This window comes from Scyliorhinus torazame, chromosome 15, assembly GCF_047496885.1.
Source record: "Scyliorhinus torazame isolate Kashiwa2021f chromosome 15, sScyTor2.1, whole genome shotgun sequence".
NCBI lineage: Eukaryota > Metazoa > Chordata > Chondrichthyes > Carcharhiniformes > Scyliorhinidae > Scyliorhinus > Scyliorhinus torazame.
Genome location: NC_092721.1, coordinates 202,288,849 through 202,310,242, shown reverse-complemented (window position 1 = coordinate 202,310,242; position 21,394 = coordinate 202,288,849). Strand labels below are relative to the sequence as shown.

Below are 21,394 nucleotides of genomic sequence, written 5' to 3'. Positions count from 1 at the left end.
TCGTTTGCTGTCTCTGTTTATACGGGATGTGTTTCCTTCACTCACCAAGCTGCTGATTTGTTTATCAAAATCTCTTTCTCTCCCTCTCTCCTGCTCTTTATTTTAATGCTAGCCTTTTGGGAGACCTTGCCACAAGGTAAATGTGAAGCTTTTGGTAATCACAGCCCGTCGCTCATTCGCAATTTCACCTCAATTTGCGTTGGCCATTGTTTACTCTTGCATCTGGCACCGCAGCTTTTATCACATCACTTTCCCTGTGATGCATGCATTGTGGTCTGGAGAAGCAATTGTTAGCTGACCCATGGACGGGCGGGGGATGGGAGGGGGGCTGGTGGATGCTGAGAGAGCGAACGCATTATCTGGTGTGAGAATAGAGAGATTCAGAGCAGTAAAACGGATAGTAAAATTCCAGTGACACCCAGGGCAATGGCAAAGGGATTTGAATTTATATTTGAAGTACACCAGCACAGATTTGTAAAAAGCAGATTTTGTTTGGCTAATCTAATTGAATATTTTGAAGAAGTGACACAGTGTGCATTCCTGGTCACCACATAATAGGCAGGATGTGATTGCACTGGAGGGGGTGCAGAGGAGATTCACCAGCATGTTGCCTGGGATGGAATATTTAAGATATGGAGAGAGGTTGTATAGGCTTGGGTTGGTTTCCGTGGAGCAGAGAAGATTGAGGGGTGACCTCATTGAGGTGCACAAGATTATGAGGGACATGGACAGGGTGGATAGGGCAGCACGGTAGCATTGTGGATAGCACAATTGCTTCACAGCTCCAGGGTCCCAGGTTCGATTCCCCGCTGGGTCACTGTCTGTGCGGAGTCTGCACGTTCTCCCCGTGTCTGCGTGGGTTTCCTCCGGGTGCTCCGGTTTCCTCCCACAGTCCAAAGATGTGCAGGTTAGGTGGATTGGCCATGATAAATTGCCCTTAGTGTCCGAAATTGCCCTTAGTGTTGGGTGGGGTTACTGGGTTATGGGGATAGGGTGGAGGTGTGGACCTTGGGTAGGGTGCTCTTTCCAAGAGCTGGTGCAGACTCGATGGGCCGAATGGCCTCCTTCTGCACTGTAAATTCTATGATCTGTTCCCCTTAGCACATCATAACATTCAAGGCTATGAGCCAAGTGCTGGCAAATGGGATTAGGGGGGCAGGCCAGGTGTTTTTCATGGGTCGGTGCGGACTCCATGGGCAGAGAGGCCTCTTCTGGGGGGTATTATTTGGTGATGTTGACGAAGGGAATGTGGTGGATGTTGTCTATTTAGATTTGAAGAATGTGCTTGACAAGGTACCACCATAAAAGGCTGGTTCACAAAATTGAAGGTCGTGGAATAGGAGGGTCAGTGTCAGCTTGGGTGAAATATTGGCTTGAGGACAGAAAACAGTGAGACAAGATAAATGGTTGTCTTTCAGACCGGACGATGGCGGACGGTGCTATTCCTCAAGGGCCGGTGCTAGGACCATTGCCTTTTTATGATTTACATGAATAACTTGGACTTTGCAATACAGAGTAAAATTTCAAAACTTGCTAATGATACCAATCGATTACAAGGGCATGTTGATAAACTTGCGGAACAAACAGACAAGTGGCAGATAGAATACAGAGAAGTGTGATGTGATGAATTTTGTCAGAAGGGATAGGGAGCAGCAAAATAGATTTAATCATCGAATCGTAGAATTTACAGTGCAGATGGAGGCCATTCGGCCCATTGAGTCTGCACCAGCCCTTACAAGGAGCACCCTACTGAAGCCCACGTATCTACCCTATCCCCGTAACCCAGCAACCCCCACTTAACATTTTTTGGTCACTAAGGGCAATTTATCATGGCCGATCCACCTAACCCGCGCATCTTTGGACTTTGGGAGGAAACCGGAGCACCCGGAGGAAACCCACGCAGACACGGGGAGAACGTGCAGACTCCGCACAGTGACCCAGCTAGGAATCGAACCTGGGACCCTGGAGTTGTGAAGCAACTGTGCTAACCACTGTGCTACCGTGCCGCCCACAATGTCACAATTCCAAAGAGTGGGCAGGAGCAGAGGAACCTGGGGGTGCGTGTGTATAGAACTTTGAAAGTGTCAAAGCATGTGGGACCCTGGACTTCACCTGAGGAAGGAGCAGCGCTCCGAAAGCTGGTGACATCGAAACAAACCTGTTGGACTTTAACCTGGTGTTGTCAGACTTCTTACTGTGTTCATAAATAAAGATGGGGGGCAGGATTCTCCCACCCTGGGGCTAAGCCTTGACGCCGTCGTGAACGTCTGGCCGCTAGGAGCAGCGACCCTGCGCCGCACAGGGGGCCAGCACGGCACTGGAGCGCTTCATGCAGCTCCAGCTGCTGATACGGACGCCAGCACGGCCGGCCGGGGTCCGCATGAGTCCGCGCATGTGCGCCACGGCCGGCGTGAGTCCGCACATGCGCGTGGGCTGCCTTCTCCGCGCTGGCCCCGAGTAACATGGCGGAGCCCTGCAGGGACACGGCGCGGAGGAACATAGCCCCCCCCCCCCCCCCCCCCCCCCGCAACCCGCCGATCGGTAGGCCCCGATCGTGGGCCTGGCCACCGTGGAGGCCCCCCCCGCGGAGTCGGACCGCCCCTCTCCCACACCAGGACGCCCCCCACAGCATGAACGGCGAGGTCCCGCCGCGTAGGACTACACGCGAACGACGCCGGCGGGACTCGGCCGAACTCGGCCCGCCGAGCCCGGAGAATCGCCTGGGGGGCCACGTTGAGCCTGTTGGTATAAGGACTCGGGGGGGGGGGGGGGGGGGGGGTGGGGGGGCGGGGGGGAACAGACTTAAGGTTTTGGGCACGAGGCACAGGGGGGAATGTGAGGAAAAACCTTGTTTACACAGTGAGTGGTGATGAGCTGGAACAAGGGGGCTGGAAGAGGAGACTATGAATGATTTCAGAAGAAAATTGGAAAGGCTCTTGAGGGACGTAAACCTGAAGACTTACAGGGATAGAGCGGGGGAATGGGATTGACAAGATTGGTCTACAGAGGGACAGCATGGACCCGATGGGCTGAATGGCCTCCTCTGTGCTGAAATCACTTAATGACTCCATTTATCCAATTCCTTTTTGCAAGGTGCAAGGAATGGGGAAAGTTTGAAGTCACTTGTGTGCTCTGTGCTTCTCTCTCTCTCTTTGTCTCTCTCTCTGTCTCTCTCTTTCTGTCTATCGTCCCTAATCTCTCTCTCTTTCTCGCTTCCTACAACTGCTTATCTATTTTTCTACGTCTATCTCTCTTTCTCTATTCCTCTCCTGTGTCTATCTCTGTCTCCACTTGGTGAATTTTCCTATGGGCTTCAGGATCCCAACGTTCCCTACACCAACAGAGGGCGAGAGTTAAAGGTGTGACAGATTTTTTTTTGTTGCAAAAGTATACTTTGTTCATAAAATGCATCAAAGTACATTTCATGATTGTTCAAAGTTGACGTTACATTGCAGGATGCTGCCTGGACTGGAGGGCATGTCTTATGAAGAAGAGTTGAGGGAGCTAGGGCTTTTCTCACTGGAGCGAAGAAGGAAGAGAGGTGACTTGATAGAGGTGTACAAGGTGATGAGAGGCATGGATAGAGTGGATAGCCAGAGACTTTTCCCCAGGGCGGAAAGGGCTGTCACGAGGGGACATAGTTTTAAGGTGATTGGAGGAAGGTATACGGGAGATGTCAGAGGTCGGTTCTTTACACAGAGAGTGGTGGGTGCGTGGAATGCACTGCCAGCAGAGGTGGTGGAGTCAGAGTTATTAGGGACATTTAAGCGACTCTGGGACAGGCACATGGACAGCAGTAAATTGAAGGGTGTTGGTTGGGTTGATGTCAGTTTAGGATAAGTGGTCGGCACATCGTGGGCCGAAGGGCCTGTACTGTGCTGTACTGTTCTATATTCTATAAGGGGCAAACCGAAAGCATGCAGGTGCAGCAGGCGGTAAAGAAGGGTAATAGTATGTTGGCCTTCATAGCGAGAGGATTGGAGTGCAGGAGCAGGGATATCTTGCTGCAAATGTACAGGGTCTTGGTGAGGCCACACCTGGAATATTGTGTGCAGTTTTGGCCTCCTTACTGAGGAAGGATGTTTTAGCTATAGAGGGAGTGCAGCAAAGATTTACCAGACTGATTCCTGGGATGCGGGACTGGCGTAAAAGGAGAGATTGAGTCGGTTCGGATTATATTCGCTGGAGTTCAGAAGAATGAGGGGGGATCTCATAGAAACCTATAAAATTCTAACAGGGCTGTGTCATGATATTCAGGTAAACATCATGGTGCAAACATACATACATACTGATGGACAGATCAACGGACCAATCAATACACACACAACACCACAGCCAATCACAGGCAAGAGCATACACACTATAAAACGGGGAACACGACATTTCCCGCTGATTCCAGCAGGAGACAGCTCAGGGCACAGAGCTCATAGCAAGCCACTTGGACATCCACCATGTGCTGAGTGCCACTCCAGGATAGTGTAAGGAATAGGTCCACAGATTCAAGGGTTATGATCGAACCACAGTAACCAGTTTACCAGTGTAAATATATGTTAGTAATAAAACTGAGTTGTACCATCCGCAACCGTGTTGGTCCGTCTGTGTAGCAGAGCACCCAACACAACATAGTCCCAGGATTGGAACCCGGTAACTGTGAGACCTACCTACGAATCCTCAGGAATCCGCCATCCTGCGCCATGGACACCGTAAGCACGTCGCAGCCGCTACAAGTCGCTGGAAACCTCGGCGTCAATTGGAAGCTGTTCAAACAGCGCTTCCAGCTCTTCCTGGAAGCCAACGAAAAGGAGAGCGCTTCGGACACCAGAAAAATCGCCCTCCTCCTCTCCACGGCAGGGCAACACGCCATCCATGTCTACAACTCTCTGGTGCTCGTGGAAGGTGAGGACAAGACCAAGTACAAGACGGTCCTTTCTCAAACTCGAGCAACACTTCAACGTCGAGGTGAACGAGAGTTTCGAGAGGTACCTCTTCCAGCAGCGCCTGCAGGGTAAGGATGAGCCCTTTCAATCTTTCCTTACACACCTCCGTATCCTCGCGCAGTCCTGCGGTTACGACACTACCTCCGATTCAATGATTCGGGACCAGATTGTTTTTGGGGTCACCTCGGGCACCCTACGCCAGCAGCTCCTCAAAATTAAAGGCCTCACCCTGGCCTCCGCAATCGAAGCCTGTGTCCTTCATGAAAATGCGGCCAGCCGCTACTCCCAATTTCAAGGGGCCGAATCGGCGCGGCAGGGGTCCTACGCGGCCGGATCGGCGAGGCAGGCGTCCTACGAGGCCGAACGGGTCCAGGCGATCGAGTTCCACCTGGCCCGTGGCCCGGATGAGGGCGGCCATTTCACGCGCTTTCCGCGGCCTCCCGTGTTTGTGCGCGCCAAAAACGATGTCGACGCAGAGGGACGTGATGCGCAGGCACACTCGACGCAAGACCGAACTGCGCATGCGCGGTGGCGCAATGAACGCCATGACGTCATGACATGCGGCAACTGCTGAGCCGCACATTTAAAGCGGCAATGTCCGGCAAAATACCTACAATGCCTCCGCTGTGGCAAGATGGGCCACTACACTGCCTGCTGTCGAGCAGCTCAACCTGCCAATGTTTCCCAATTCCGACAACCTCGCAGGGACGTGCGGACCATTCAGCCTCCTTACTACGAGTCGTGCCCAGACGATATCCAGACCAGTGACACAGACGACCGGGACGCCTTCCTTGTTGCGGTCATTGATAGGAACCGGATGTCTCCAGGCAGGACCCACCAGCCGATGCCAGTGAACAGTGTCAATCCGGGTGATGAATGGTGTGCCACCCTAACGGTCAACCGATCACCAATAACATTCCGTCTGGACAATGGCGCGTCCGCCAACCTCATAGCAAGGTCAGCCTTCTACGCCATGAAGGTCAGACCACCAATTCGGCCATCCCGTTGCAAGATGGTCGACTACAATGGAAACGTTATCCCGGCCATGGGATCCTGCCAGCTCCAGGTGACACACAACACATACACGGCCACACTGTCATTCGAAATAGTCGGATCATCAAAGGACTCCCTGCTAGGCGCACAGGCATGCAAGGTTCTCCACCTCGTGCAGCGGGGACACGCTCTGTCTCCAGAAGGCACGTCCGACTTCCCGGATGCAGAATTTCAGGCACAGCTTCAATCGCTCCTCGCCCACAACCAGGAGGCATTCGGTGGCATGGGCACACTGCCCTATACCTACAGAATATGACTCAAACCGGACGCCACCCCGGTCATTCACGCACCTCGCAGAGTCCCAGCGCCACTCAAAGACCGCCTCAAGCAGCAGCTGCAGGATCTCCAGGACCAAGGGGTGCTATCCCGGGTCACGGAGCCCATGCCATGGGTCAGCTCCATGGTGTGTGTTAAGAAGTCCTCTGGCGAGCCGGATCTGCATTGATCCAAAAGACCTCAACAACAACATAATGAGGGAATACTACCCCATACCCAAATGGGAAGAGATCATGAGCGAAATGGCCCGGGCTAAAATCTTTACAAAATTGGATGCCTCGAAGGGTTTTTGGCAGATCTAACTGGACCAGTCCAGCAGGAAGCTGTGCACCTTCAACACCCCTTTCGGCAGGTTCTGCTACAACAGAATGCCATTTGGCATTATCTCGGCATCCGAGGTCTTTCACAGGATCGTGGAGCAGATGATGGAGGGCATCGAAGGGGTGTGCGTCTACGTCGACGACGTCATCATCTGGTCCACCACACCACAGGAGCACATCAATCGTCTCCAGCGCGTCTTTGCGCGCATACGGGACAACGGCTCCCCGCTCGTTCCTGGTTCGCATGCCTGATGGCTCCATTTGTAGACGCAATCGCCGGGCTCTTCGCCTACTTCCACGCTCGCTACGGGAACTTACACCGGTACCACGCCCTCCTGTTGTCCCTGATGTCGACTTCGTGGAGCTGCCTGCTGCCATGCCCCTTCCGTCGTCGCCCGTGGCCAAGCCCATTCCTCAGCCAGTGGATCCTGGCCCACCCTTGAGGCGGTCAACCCGAATTCGTCGCCCACCTACTAGACTGGACTTATGAGCCTGTTTGAACATTGAACTCACTGATGCATAATACCACTGTGTTAATATGTTTCTATTTTTCCTTGTCGTTACAGGAGTTCGTTTTGACGTTCAACATTTCCCCGTCTTTTGTTTATGGTACTACCTCGTTGCTATGTCGCACCCGACATCGCCCCTTGTATATAGTTTAGCCTCATGTACATGCTGTAGATATTGCACACACACATATTCAGCTGCACTCAGTACACATCTCTATTTATAACCACATAGGCACATGTTCTTGTAAAAAAGGGGGATGTCATGATATTCAGGTAAACCTCATGGTGCAAACATACATACATACTGATGGACAGATCAACGGACCAATCAATACACACACAACACCACAGCCAATCACAGTCAAGAGCAGACACACTATAAAACGGGGAACACAACACTTCCGGGGGATTCCAGCAGGAGACAGCTCAGGGCACAGAGCTCACAGCAAGCCACTCAGACATCCACCATGTGCTGAGTGCCACTTCAAGATAGTGTTAGGAATAGGTCCACAGATTCAAAGGATATGATCGAACCACAGTAACCAGTTTACCACTGTAAATATATGTTAGTAATAAAACTGAGTTGTACCATCCGCAACCGTGTTGCTTCGTCTGTGTAGCAGAGCACCCAACACATCAGACTGGACAGGGTAGGTGCAGGAAGGATGTTCCTGATGGTGGAGGATACGGAGTAGACCATTTAGGACAGAGATGAGGAGACATTTCTTCACTCGAGAGTGGTGAGCCTGTGGAATTCGTTACCACAGAAAATAGTTGAGGCCAAAACATTGTCTTCAAGATGGATTCAGATATAGGGCGGGATTCTCCCGTATGCGGCGGGGCGGGGGGTCCCGGAGGGACGGAGTGGCGTGAACCATTCCAGCGTCAGGCCGCCCCCAAAGGTGCGGAATCCTCTGCATCTTCAGGGGCTAGGCCCGGCGGGGGGTCGGAGAATCCCGCCCATAGCTGTTGGGACGAAGGATTCAAAGAATATGGGGGAAAGCGGGAACAGGACTGAGTTGGATGATCAGCATGATCATCATGAATGATGCAACAGGCTCGAAGGGCCGAATGGCCTCCTCCTGCTCCTGTTTTCTACGTTTCTAGATCACTTTCTTCCAGTGTTGTATGTCATCCCTACATATATCATTACACTTAATATTTTCATGAATCATTACATGCCAAACATACAACCCGAAGGGTTTTACCCAGATTCCAGCCCCTGATTGGTGGCTGAAAGGTCTTGGACGGTGGCTTTACCCCATAGCATCTCTGCGGCACCTACCCCATGCATTGCTGTGGACGCCTACCCCGTTCATTGCTGTGGGCGCCTACCCCGTGCATTGCTGTGGGCGCCTACCCCGTGCATTGCTGTGGGCGCCTACCCCGTGCATTGCTGTGGGCGCCTACCCCGTGCATTGCTGTGGGCGCCTACCCCGTGCATTGCTGTGGGCGCCTACCCCGTGCATTGCTGTGGGCGCCTACCCCGTGCATTGCTGTGGGCGCCTACCCCGTGCATTGCTGTGGGCGCCTACCCCGTGCATTGCTGTGGGCGCCTACCCCATGCATTGCTGTGGCTGCCTACCCCATGCATTGCTGTGGGCGCCTACCCCATGCATTGCTGTGGGCGCCTACCCCGTGCATTGCTGTGGGCGCCTACCCCGTGCATTGCTGTGGGCGCCTACCCCGTGCATTGCTGTGGGCGCCTACCCCATGCATTGCTGTGGCTGCCTACCCCATGCATTGCTGTGGGCGCCTACCCCATGCATTGCTGTGGGCGCCTACCCCGTGCATTGCTGTGGGCGCCTACCCCGTGCATTGCTGTGGGCGCCTACCCCGTGCATTGCTGTGGGCGCCTACCCCATGCACTGCTGTGACCCTCAGCACACAGGGCTGAATCCCGCTGGAGAGATCTTCACATCCGACGCACATTGACCGTTGACATCAGCGCAACTGTAAGATCCCGCTACTGGCCAATGGCAAGCAGTTTCCGCCGCAGGGAATCACGGCATGCAAAGATGGGTGGGGCGTGGGGGCACGGAAATTCCCCCCTGTACTCTCAGTACTTGGTCGAAGACAATTCTCTAGACCAGCGGGGGAGGGGGTTTTGCGGAATCAGGGAGGACTTTGCAAAAACATACCCATCCACACAATAATCCTGATTCCATCTACCTTTCAGTGACGTGATCCTTGAGCTACCTTTTACCTTGATGCACGCAAAGCCCGAGGAAGAGGCCTTTTACAGAGAAGGTAAGCAGGAGTCAGATACAACTGAGTAGTGAGGCCGTGGAATGCCCTACCTGCTACAGTAGTGAACTCGCCAACATTAAGGGCATTTAAAAGTTTATTGGATAAACATATGGATGATAATGGTATAGTGTAGGTTAGATGGCTTTTGTTTCGGTGCAACATCGTGGGCCGAAGGGCCTGTACTGCGCTGTATTGTTCTATGTTCTATGTTCTACAACCACCGGAGCCAGAGTGAAACTGTCAAAGCTGCAATCTGCAAATAAAATGCTTTGAGGCGCGCAGCAACTCCACCAAAAGTACAGCAATTTGCATTTCGAAAATGCCCTGGATGCAGTGAGACCCCATCCCAAGCTGCTTCACACGAGCAGTTATTTACACATACATTTTCGCCGAACCTCAGAAGCAGATTTGATGAAATAGGGAGAAGAGGTTATACATTCTGCCCCTCCAGCCTACTCCACTGTTCAATAGGATTGTGGCTAGTCCACATTCCGTCCCTACTTCCCGTCCTTTAATTCCCTTAGCATCCAGAAATCTGTTGATCTCTGTCTTGAATATAAATTGTAAATAGTTGAGGTCCCAGCACTGATCCCTGTGGCACCCTGAAAATGACCCATTTATGCCTACTCTCCACTTCCTGTTGGCTAACCAATCCTCTATCCATTCCAGTATACTACCACCTCCACCCTGAACTCTTATTTTGCTTAGTAACCTTTGACGTGACATCTTGGCAAATGCCTTCTGGAAATCTTACAGTACATCCACAGGTCCCCCTTTATCCATGTTGTTTGTTACTTCCTTCAAGAGCTCTCATAAACTTGTCAAACAAGGGGCGTCATTCTCCGAACCCCCGCCGGGTTGGAGAATCGCCGGGGGCTGCCGTGAATCCTGCCCCCGCCGGTTGCCAAAGTCTCCGGTACCGGATATTCGGCAGGGGCAGGAATCGGGCCACACCGGTTGGCGGGGCCCCCCCCCGCTGGATTCTCCGGCCCGGATGGGCCGAAGTCCCGCCGATAAATTGCCTGTCCCGCCAGCGTGGATTAAACCACCTTTTGAACGGCGGGACAAGGCGCGTGGGCGGGCTCCGGGGTCCTGGGGGGGCGCAGGGCGATCTGGCCACGGGGGGTGCCCCCACGGTGGCCTGGCCCGCGATCGGGGCCCACCGATCCGCGGGCGGGCCTGTGCCGTGGGGGCACTCTTTCCCTTCCGCCTCCGCCACGGTCTTCACCATGGCGGAGGCGGAAGAGACTCCCTCCACTGCGCATGCGCGGGAAACTGTCAGCGGCCGCTGACACTCCTGCGCATGCGCCGCCCCGAGATGTCATTTCCGCGCCAGCTGGCGGGGCAACAAAGGCCGTTTCCGCCAGCTGGCGGGGCGGAAATCCCTCCAGCGTCGGCCTAGCCCCTCAATGTCGGGGCTCGGCCCCCAAAGATGCGGAGCATTCCGCACCTTTGGGGCGGCGCGATGCCCGTCTGATTGGCGCCGTTTTGGGCGCCAGTCGGCGGACATGGCGCCGTTTGGGGAGAATTTCGCCCATGATTTCTCTTTCACAAAACCATGTTGACTCTGCCTGATTGCATTGATTTTCTGAATGCCCAGCTATAACCTCCTTAATAACAAATTCCAGCCGTTTCCCCCATGACTGATGTTAAGCTAACTGGCCTGAGGTTTCCTGCTTTCTGACATGCTCCTTTCTTGAACAGAGGAATCACTTTCACTATTTGCCAATCTGATGGGGCATTTCTAGAATCTAGAGAATTTTGGAGAATTACAACTAACACATCCACTATCCCATCAGCCACTTCTTTTAAGACTCTAGGGTGAAGTCCATCAGAATGTGGAGACTTGTTCTCAAGAACAGTCATACGGACTCAAAACGTTTCTCTCCCCACAGATGCTGCCAGACCTGCTGGATATTTCCAGAACTTTCTGTTTTTATTTTAGAACCTGGGGACTTGTCACCTTTTAAGTTCTGATAACCTCCTCAGTCCCCTTTCCCTAGTGTGCTGAGGAAAGAGCAGAGAGCAAGCGATGGAGGAAGGGTGTTGGGAAGGAGGTTGGGAGAAGGGCGGGCGGAGCAAAGGTGGTAGGTGGGTGATCAGAGAGAGGGAGGGAGGGGGAGCATCAAGGGTGTCGGGGGAAAGAGGGGGAACTCGTGAAAAAGGGGGTGGGAGGGAAATTGGGGGAGGACGAGCAAGGGGAGGATGGGGGAAGGGATAGAGGTGGAAATGTAATGACTGCTAGTGGTCTTCTCCAGCGATGATAAGAATAAGAAAATCTACACAGGATGACCAGCAAACTTGGTGCTGCCCTGTAATCATGTCCCTGATGTGATTGTTCTTCTTACAGTTCCTGAGAATGAGGTTCCGATCGACACCAATCTGATCGAGTTTGACACCAAGTAGGTCCTCTTCCATTCGAGAATGAAACTGGTGCCATGTTCTTGCTCAGCATCCCGTGTGTGTGTATATGTGTATCCTTGTGTGTATGCATGTCTCCCAGCCTTCCCGTAGTTACCTCATTGTCCTGACTTTGTTTATAGGATAATGCAACTTACTTTTGGCTGTAGAGTTCCGCACCCTTCCCCTGGATTGGGATACGTCCCACATTCAGGCACCCGTCCAGATGCCACCCTGTGCCCCGACTGAGCTGAGGCCCGGAATTTTGCACAGAGCTCTGCCCGGCTTGATGCAGCTCCGGGACTGGTGGAGGCTGAGTGTAAAACGCGGCAAAGTACCGCAAATATATTGAAGCAAGAAAGACAAAGATGGCAATGTGCAAAAAAAACGGGCCGTTCGGCCCCACAGGGCCATGCTGGGGAACTTTACGATCACAACCGACAGGGGTGGCATGTAACATCCAGTGGTGGCTTGCCCGCCGCCTACCCACACACCCCTGACCATTCTGAAATTTACAGGGGGTGGGGGTGGCATCTGGTGTTCTGCCTGTCCTCGGGCCTACTGAGGCACTTAAGTGGCCAATTAATGCCCACCGAAGGGTAACAGCCCACTGCGGCTATGTTACCGCGGCTGAGGAAAGTTCACAGCAAGTGGTTAGCCGGGCATCTTTAGCTGCATGGGCAAGGGGGAAGGGCGGGTTAACCTCCTTCGGGGGGGGGCGGGGATTGCCTATGCCCATCAGAGGCAACAACCCCCCTCCCCCCCCACTAAGGTCTTACACCCCATTAACATTCCCGCACCTCACCCCCTCTCTCCCCATTGCCAGCCAGGCACCGCCAATGCACTGAATCTTCCTTCAGTCCAGCGTCCATTGGCTCCTCTTCTTTGGGGACTGGCCTCAATCCCAGTTGTGCCACCGCTCCGACCCCAGTGCTGCTGGGACAACACTCCCGAATCGGCCTGCAGCTTTCTGGGGTACAATGGTAATCTCCTTCCTTCCAAACGCCCACTTACTAATGACTTCCCTCACGATACCCATTCGCTTTCTGACATTCCCCTCGCCTTGACCAGTGGAAACACCTTCTCTCCCTCAATCCTACCAAAACCCTTGTGGATAATCATAAAAAAGGCACGGTCCCGGCCAATATCTTTTTCAGCGCAGCGTCTCTTTGCGTTAAATCAATAAAATGGCAGCAAAGGGGGGGCTGCACCTGTTTGGTGTAATGTTCGTTCCTGGGCCAGCTCATTCCCTTTCAACACTCTTCCATCCCTAGTGACGATGATATTGTCTTCGAGGATTTCGCTCGGCAGCGGCTGAAAGGATTGAAGGACGACAACGATGAAGATGAAGACGGGGTGAACTCCCCGCAACACAACAATCGATAAAACGCGCGAACCTCGAACCGCTGTGAAATCGCGGCGGGTTTCTGGGCCTGTGGGAAAAGCTGCTGTTGTTAGTTTATTTTTCCTCCTTGTGTTTTGTTCGAAAATTGAAATATCTGAGGCTGCTCGGTGATCTCGAGCCGAAACCAAACTGTAGACTGGTACACTGATGATGTTAGTTCCTTCACGGCCTCTTCAGGAGCGAAGCCTTTGGTAGGCCTCACCGGCGAGAGCCGACTTTCTCCAGGAGGCTCCCAGGAATTCCAGATAATTCTGCATGCTGGCACCAAAACGCCCTGATGTGAATAATCCCGGGGAGCTTTAAACATTTCCTATCGACGTTTATTTCTTGTTTATTAACTGCAGAAATATTGGAAATGTGTGGGTGGGTGGAAGGCTTTTGGGGACGTCAACCTCCAGGAATCCAAACCCAATTGATAACCCACTCAACCCAACTCGTCGTTACGACCAGTAGATCTGAGCTTAAACTTAATATATTTCATTCAAAGCAAAAATATGGAGCACAGAGACATGATAATTCTCAACCAGCGATACATTTATTAAAGTTTTGCTATACTTACCAAATCCGTCTCTGTCATTCGCAAAATACTGGATCAGAATGATGCTAAATCAAGGCCAAATAAACCTTCCCAAAGGCAAGTCGAGATGGGTGATAAGTGTCCACCTCACTCACGACACCTATATCACACAGTGTGTGTCATTTGTGGATGAAGTGATTGCGAGCGATATTAGAGCCCGAACTTGTCCACTTCCTTCCAGACCTGACACCCCCAGTTTGATTTCAGAGTCACAACTTTATGCAAACCCGATAGTAATGTTTCCAATTCCAGCCCGACATTTCCTTCTTCTACATTTTAGCACCGAATCCCGTGCTGTACTGTCCTGAGAGTGTTTGATGGGGACAGTGTAGAGGGAGTTTTACTCTGTATCTAACCCCGTGCTGTACCTGTCCTGGGAGTGTTTGATGGGGACAGTGTAGAGGGAGCTTTACTCTGTATCTAACCCCGTGCTGTACTGTCCTGAGAGTGTTTGATGGGGACAGCGTAGAGGGAGCTTTACTCTGTATCTAACCCCGTGCTGTACCTGTCCTGGGAGTGTTTGATGGGGACAGTGTAGAGGGAGCTTTACTCTGTATCTAAGCCTGTGCTGTACCTGTCCTGGGAGTGTTTGATGGGGACAGTGTAGAGGGAGCTTTACTCTGTATCTAACCCCGTGCTGTACCTGTCCTGGGAGTGTCTGATGGGGACAGTGTAGAGGGAGCTTTACTCTGTATCTAACCCCATGCTGTACCTGTCCTGGAAGTGTTTAATGGGGACAGTGTAGAGGGAGCTTTACTCTGTATCTAACCCCGTGCTGTACCTGTCCTGGGAGTGTTTGATGGGGACAGTGCAGAGGGAGCTTTACTCTGTATCTAACCCCGTGCTGTATCTAACCTGGGAGTGTTTGATGGGGACAGTGTAGAGGGAGCTTTATTCTGTTTCTAACCCTGTGCTGACTGTTTGATGGGACAGTGTAGAGAGAACTTCACTCTGTAATTAACCCTGTTCTGTACCTGTCGTGGGAGTGTTTGATGGGGGCAGTGTAGAGGGAGCTTTTCTCTGTATCTAACCCCCTGCTGTACCTGTCCTGGGAGTGTTTGAAGGGGACAGTGTAGAGGGGGATTTACTCTGTAATCTAACCCCATGCCGTACCTGTCCTGGGAGTGTTTGATGGGAGCAATGTAGAGGGAGCTTTACACTGTATCTAACCACCTGCTGTACCTGTCCTGGAAGTGTTTGATGGGGACAGTGTAGAGGGAGCTTTGCTCTGTATCTAACCCCGTGCTGTACCTGTCCTGGAAGTGTTTGATGGGGACAGTGCAGAGGGAGCTTTACTCTGTATCTAACCCCGTGCTGTATCTAACCTGGGAGTGTTTGATGGGGACAGTGTAGAGGGAGCTTTATTCTGTTTCTAACCCTGTGCTGTACCTGTCCTGGGACTGTTTGATGGGACAGTGTAGAGAGAACTTCACTCTGTAATTAACCCTGTTCTGTACCTGTCCTGGGATAGTTTGATGGGGGCAGTGTAGAGAGAGCTTTTCTCTGTATCTAACCCCCTGCTGTACCTGTCCTGGGAGTGTTTGAAGGGGACAGTGTAGAGGGGGATTTACTCTGTAATCTAACCACATGCCATACCTGTCCTGGGAGTGTTTGATGGGAGCAATGTAGAGGGAGCTTTACTCTGTATCTAACCCCCTGCTGTACCTGTCCTGGAAGTGTTTGATGGGGACAGTGTAGAGGGAGCTTTACTCTGTATCTAACCACGTGCTGTACCTGTCCTGGAAGTGTTTGATGGGGACAGTGCAGAGGGAGCTTTACTCTGTATCTAACCCCCTGCTATACCTGTCCTGGGAGTGTTTGAAGGGGACAGTGTAGAGGGGGATTTACTCTGTAATCTAACCCCGTGCTGTACCTGTCCTGGGAGTGTTTGATGGGGACAGTGTAGAGGGAGCTTTACTCTGTATCTAAGCCTGTGCTGTACCTGTCCTGGGAGTGTTTGATTGGGACAGTGTAGAGGGGGATTTACTCTGTAATCTAACCCCGTGCTGTACCTGTCCTGGGAGTGTTTGATGGGGACAGTGTAGAGGGAGCTTTACTCTGTATCTAAGCCTGTGCTGTACCTGTCCTGGGAGTGTTTGATTGGGACAGTGTAGAGGGGGATTTACTCTGTAATCTAACCCCGTGCTGGACCTGTCCTGGGAGTGTTTGATGGGGAGTGTGTAGAGGGAGCTTTACTCTGTATCTAACCCCGTGCTGTACCTGTCCTGGGAGTGTTTGATGGGGACAGTGTAGAGGGAGATTTACTCTGTATCTAACCCCGTGCTGTACCTGTCCTGGGAGTGTTTGATGGGTACAGTCTGTGGAAGGAGTTTTACATTTTCCCGATGTGGGAACGCATGATGCCAAAACATGCTGCAAAAAAACCTGACACACCTGAGATCACTCACATTGATGTGCACTAAAAAGCAAATCAAAACTTTGCTTTCACAAAAAAAAAAGCACTGGATTTGAAGTTAAGCAACACGATATCACACTGTACCAGTTTATTCAAAACTTTGTAATAGTGCCATCTTTGTCATTTAGTGTCAAGCTAACTGTTTACTGTCGCACTGAGCATGCACTTCGCTGTTAGCTTCTCCATGTCCTATATAAGAGTGATCATGATTATAAGTTGCTATAGATTGTGCCTAAGGACATGTAAAGAGAGATTTTCAGTGACTGCACATTCTACGAGGCCGATTGGTCACCTGGGCTGTCACTCGGCCATTTTTAAGAAGGATTGTTAGTATGGAGTGTGTGTGTGTGGAGGGGGTTACCTATCAATTAGCATCAACATCCTGGGGGTTACCATTGACCAGAAATTGAACTGGACCAGCTGAATAAATACTGTGGCTACAGGAGGAGGTCGGAGGCTGGGAATCCTGCGGAGAGTAACTCCCCCCTGACCCCCCAAAGCCTGTCCACCATCTACAAGGCACAAGTCAGGAGTGTGATGGAATACTCTCCATTTGCCTGGGTGAGCGCAGCTCCAACAACACTCAAGAAGCTCGACACCATCCAGGACAAAGCAGCCCCGCTTGATTGACACCCCTTCCACCACCTTCAACATTCACTCCCTCCACCACTGATGCACAGTGGCAGCCGGGTGCACCATCTACGTGATGCACTACAGCAACTCATCAGGGTTCCTTAGGCAGCACCTTCCAAACCCACGACTGCTATCTAGAAGGACAAGGGCAACAGAAACATGGGAACCACACCACCTGGAGGTTCCCCTCCAAACCATTCACCACCCCGACTTGGAAATATATCGGCCGCTCCTTCACTGTCGCTGGGGCAACATCCTGGAACTCCCTCCCTAACAGCACTGTGGGTGTACCTACGCCACATGGGACTACAGCGGTTCAAGAAGGCAGCTCACCGCCACCTTCTCTCAAGGGCAATTAGGGATGGGCAACAAATGCTGGCCTAGCCGGCGACGCCCACGTACCAAAAGTAATTGTTGAAAAATCATCCCGCCTGAACTGTTTCAATTTCGGGTCCGTTTAACAATGTTTACTTTCAGATCAGCAAGTAACATTCTGGTTAATTCACACAGTTTGCAAAGCTCAATACTCCCAGCCTCACACAGCCTGGGAGCAAAGTTCCCGGTGAGAGTTCGTGTTTTCCAATCGGATGAAAAGTCAGAACAATAACCAGTTAACGAGAAAAAGAGATTGAGCTTTTGCCTATCGTAGGGTCATAGGAAAAGAAGGAGGCCATTCAGCCCATCCAGACACTTCCACCAGGATTGTCACGGATCTGCATCTTAACTTCCATCCTGCTGAAGTTTAAACCTGTATCTATCTCCCTGTGACAACGTATTTCTGACAAGTCACAGGTCAGCGATCCTTCTCCGGTTTCCAATCCTTATCTCAGCCTTACCCGGCTGAAATGGTGGAATATCAGTAAGCCAAGCATAAGTGACAGCACAGAAGGCCATTCGGCCCATCACTTCTGTGCCAAGTCTGAGAAATAGCAATTTAGCAAGTCCCCCTCTCCTGTACTCTGTTTCTCTCAGTTGCTTGTAAATTCTCTTTGGACTGCCTCGATTGAATCTGCCTCCACCACAGTCTCAGGCAGCACATTCCAGACCCTCACCACTTGCTGTGTGAATCTGCCTCCACCACACTCACAGACAGTACATTCCAGACCTTCACCACTCGCTGTGTGAATCTGCCTCCATCACACTCACAGACAGTGTATTCCAGATCCTAACCACTCGCTGTGTGAATCTGCCTCCACCACACTCTCAGGCAGCACATTCCAGACCTTCACCACTCGCTGTGTGAATCTGCCTCCACCACACTCTCAGACAGTACATTCCAGATCCTAACCACTCGCTGTGTGAATCTGTCTCCACCACACTCTCAGACAGTACATCCCAGATCCTAACCACTCGCTGTGTGAATCTGTCTCCACCACACTCTCAGACAGTACATTCCAGATCCTAACCACTCGCTGTGTGAATCTGTCTCCACCACACTCTCAGACAGTACATTCCAGATCCTAACCACTCGCTGTGTGAATCTGCCTCCACCACACTCACAGACAGTACATTCCAGATCCTAACCACTCGCTGTGTGAATCTGTCTCCACCACACTCTCAGACAGTACATTCCAGATCCTAACCACTCGCTGTGTGAATCTGCCTCCACCACACTCACAGACAGTACATTCCAAATCCTAACCACTCGCTGTGTGTAAAAAAGTTTATCATGTTGCTTCTTCTGGCTTAAATCTGTGTCCTCTGATTCTCGATCCTTCCACCAATGGGAACAGTTTCTCCCTGTCTGCTCCGCCCAGATCCCTCATGATTTTGAACATCGATCAAATCTCCTCTCAACCTTCGCGTCTCCAAGAAACAGACCCAATGGCTCCAATCTCTTTAAAAATAATTTAGAGTACCCAATTCATTTTTTCCAATTAAGGGGCAATTCAGCGTGACCAAGCCACCTACCCTGCACATCTTTGGGTTGTGGGGGCGAAACCCACGCAGAGGCGGGGAGAATGTGCAAACTCCTCATGGGCAGTGACCCGGGGCCTGGATCGAACTCGGGTCCTCGGCGCCGTGAGGCAGCAGTGCTAACCACGGCATCTCCGTGCCGCCCACAACGTCTCCAATCTATCGTCATAACTGAAGTTCTTCATCCCTGTAACCCTTTCTCCTGAATCTTTTCTGCCCTCTATCCATTGTCTGCACATCCTTCCTAAAGTGTGGCCCCAGGAACAGGGCACAATTATCCAGCTGAGGCTGAACGAGTGATGTTTACAGGTTTAACGTAACTTCCTTCCTTTTGTACTCTTATGTTACTGATAAAGCCCAGTAATCTGCATGTTTTATTGAACACAGATAATAGGAGTAGGTCCTTAGGTCCTTCGAGCCTGCCTGCCATTCAACACGACCATGGCTGACCCCAATCTCAACACCACACTCTCCTTAAACCCCTTGACACTTTTAGAGTCTCGAAATCTATCTATTTCCTTCTTACTGAGGGGGGGTCAGGCTAATACTGTGGAGATGTGGGTTCTAATCCCACCCCGGCAGCTGGTGGGAATTTAAATTTGATCAATAAATATGCAATTGAAAGCGAAACGGAAGTCACCATAGTGCCCGAGAGCTGAAGGCTGCTCGTTGCTGTCCCCTTTTTGAGAGAGAACTGACCGGTGGTGATTTAACTTGACGGTCACCAGACCTCAGGCAAGGGGCAAAGGTTGAGGAGGACCATGGGTAACCTCAGCCGGTACGGGAATCAAACCCTCGCTGTTGTCGTCACGAGCCATCCGCCCAGCCAACTGAGCTAAACCCGAATTGACAACTCGTCTCGGTAGTGATAACCGTTAAACTGTCATCAATCGTTGTTCTCTGATGCCCTTTAGGGAAGGAAATCTGCCGCCCTTACCCGGTCTGGCCTACATGTGACTCCAGACCCACAGCAATGTGGTTGACTCTTAATTGCCCCTCACTGAAATGGCCGAGCCGGGACAACTGCCCCTCACTGAAATGGCCGAGTGGGACAACTGCCCCTCACTGAAATGGCCGAGTGGGACAACTGCCCCTCACTGAAATGGCCGAGTGAGACAACTGCCCCTCACTGAAATGGCCGAGTGAGACAACTGCCCCTCACTGAAATGGCCGAGCGGGACAACTGCCCCTCACTGAAATGGCCAAACGAGACAACTGCCCCTCACTGAAATGGCCGAGCGAGACAACTGCCCCTCACTGAAATGGCCGAGTGAGACAACTGCCCTTCACTGAAATGGCCGAGTGAGACACTCAGTTCAAGGGCAATTAGGGATGGGCAACAAATGCTGACCCAGTGACTCCCACATCCCATCATCCCCTCTGGAACTGTACCTCAGAATTTACAGTGCAGAAGGAGGCCATTCAGCCCATCGAGTCTGCCCGGCCCTTGGAAAGAGCACCCTACCCAAGCCCACGCCTCCACCGTAACCCAGTAACCCCACTGAACGTTTTTGGACACTAAGGGGGAATTTATCATGGCCAATCCACCTAACCCGCACATCTTTGGACTGTGGGAGGAAACCGGAGCACCCGGAGGAAACCCACGCAGACACGGGGAGAACGTGCAGACTCCGCACAGACAGTGACCCAAGCCGGGAATCGAACCTGGGACCCTGGCGCTGTGAAGCAACAGTGTTAACACTGTGCTACCGTTTCGTTTATATTGTCTGCACGTCCAGTGTAAATCAATTTAAGACCTTTAATGCTGCTTTAAAGAAGGTATGCCATTGCTACGCCAACCTCCGGCCACAAAGCCAGGCGCCCTTTCCCCGAGCGGGGCCTAAAGCTGAATCTCTCTAACCCCTTGTCTGATGACCAGCGTGAGAAGACCTTTCTAACTGAGTGGCCGTGTGTGACTCAGTGCCCAAGGTGACTGTACCTTCAACATGTGACTGTGTGGCTGTAACAGGGACCAAGTGATTGAATAAACTCAAAGGACAGTGATTGTATTTTTAATAATGATCCTTTGCCAGTTACAAGATGTTTGAGGCTCCTTTAGCAGTGTCTATTGACAACATCACCTTCATTTTTATTGATGGACTAAATGCCTTGTTTTTTAATTTATTATGCAGATAGACTTTATGTGATTCCTGTTTGATAATCCGATCTGTATTAGTATTAATGAATTACCAATGTCAGACTCTGTACGCCTGGGGGACAGTTGTATCTTGAACGTGTTGTCTTTTTGTACACTGGGTTAGTAGGGCTCAGGCCCATTCACTAATGTCATGTTTTTGTTTCCTCCATGGTTTTACATGAACTGTGATGTACGAAACCTCTTTAAGGTATAATAAATGATCATAATTGGTCTTTGAGATGATCTTCATTTGTGCTCTGCCTTGCTTCCTCGAGTGACGTGTCCAGTTCTGTCTACTCAGGTGTGAGGGAGAGAGTGGGGCTGGAGTCGCTCATTTTTTCCCTCCGCCTCCTCTGCTGACCTTTCACCCCAACACTGCCACCCCCCCCATTGCTCGTTTTCCTTCAATTCCAATAATTCATCGATCTCAGTCTCGAATTTATTCAATGAGTGAGCATCCACGAGCTCTCTGGGTCAAAGAATCCCAAATTATCACAACCCTCTGAGTTAAGAAATTTCTCTTAATCTCGGTACTAAACAGCCAGCCTGTCATCGTGAGATTGT

At 51.5% G+C, this 21,394-nt stretch overlaps 1 protein-coding gene across 1 annotated transcript in view; it reads left to right on the top strand.

Annotated features, from left to right (window-relative positions):
- The window catches only part of LOC140392129 (beta-arrestin-1), a 46,910-nt gene extending 25,837 nt beyond the window's left edge, over positions 1-21,073 (top strand). The window contains exons 9-11 of the mRNA XM_072477452.1: positions 9,275-9,345; positions 11,696-11,747; positions 13,020-21,073. Coding sequence (XP_072333553.1) covers positions 9,275-9,345; positions 11,696-11,747; positions 13,020-13,131 — 235 coding nt within the window. The 3' untranslated portion in view covers positions 13,132-21,073. The remainder of the gene's footprint in view (positions 1-9,274; positions 9,346-11,695; positions 11,748-13,019) is intronic.
- Positions 21,074-21,394: the final 321 nt, after the last annotated feature.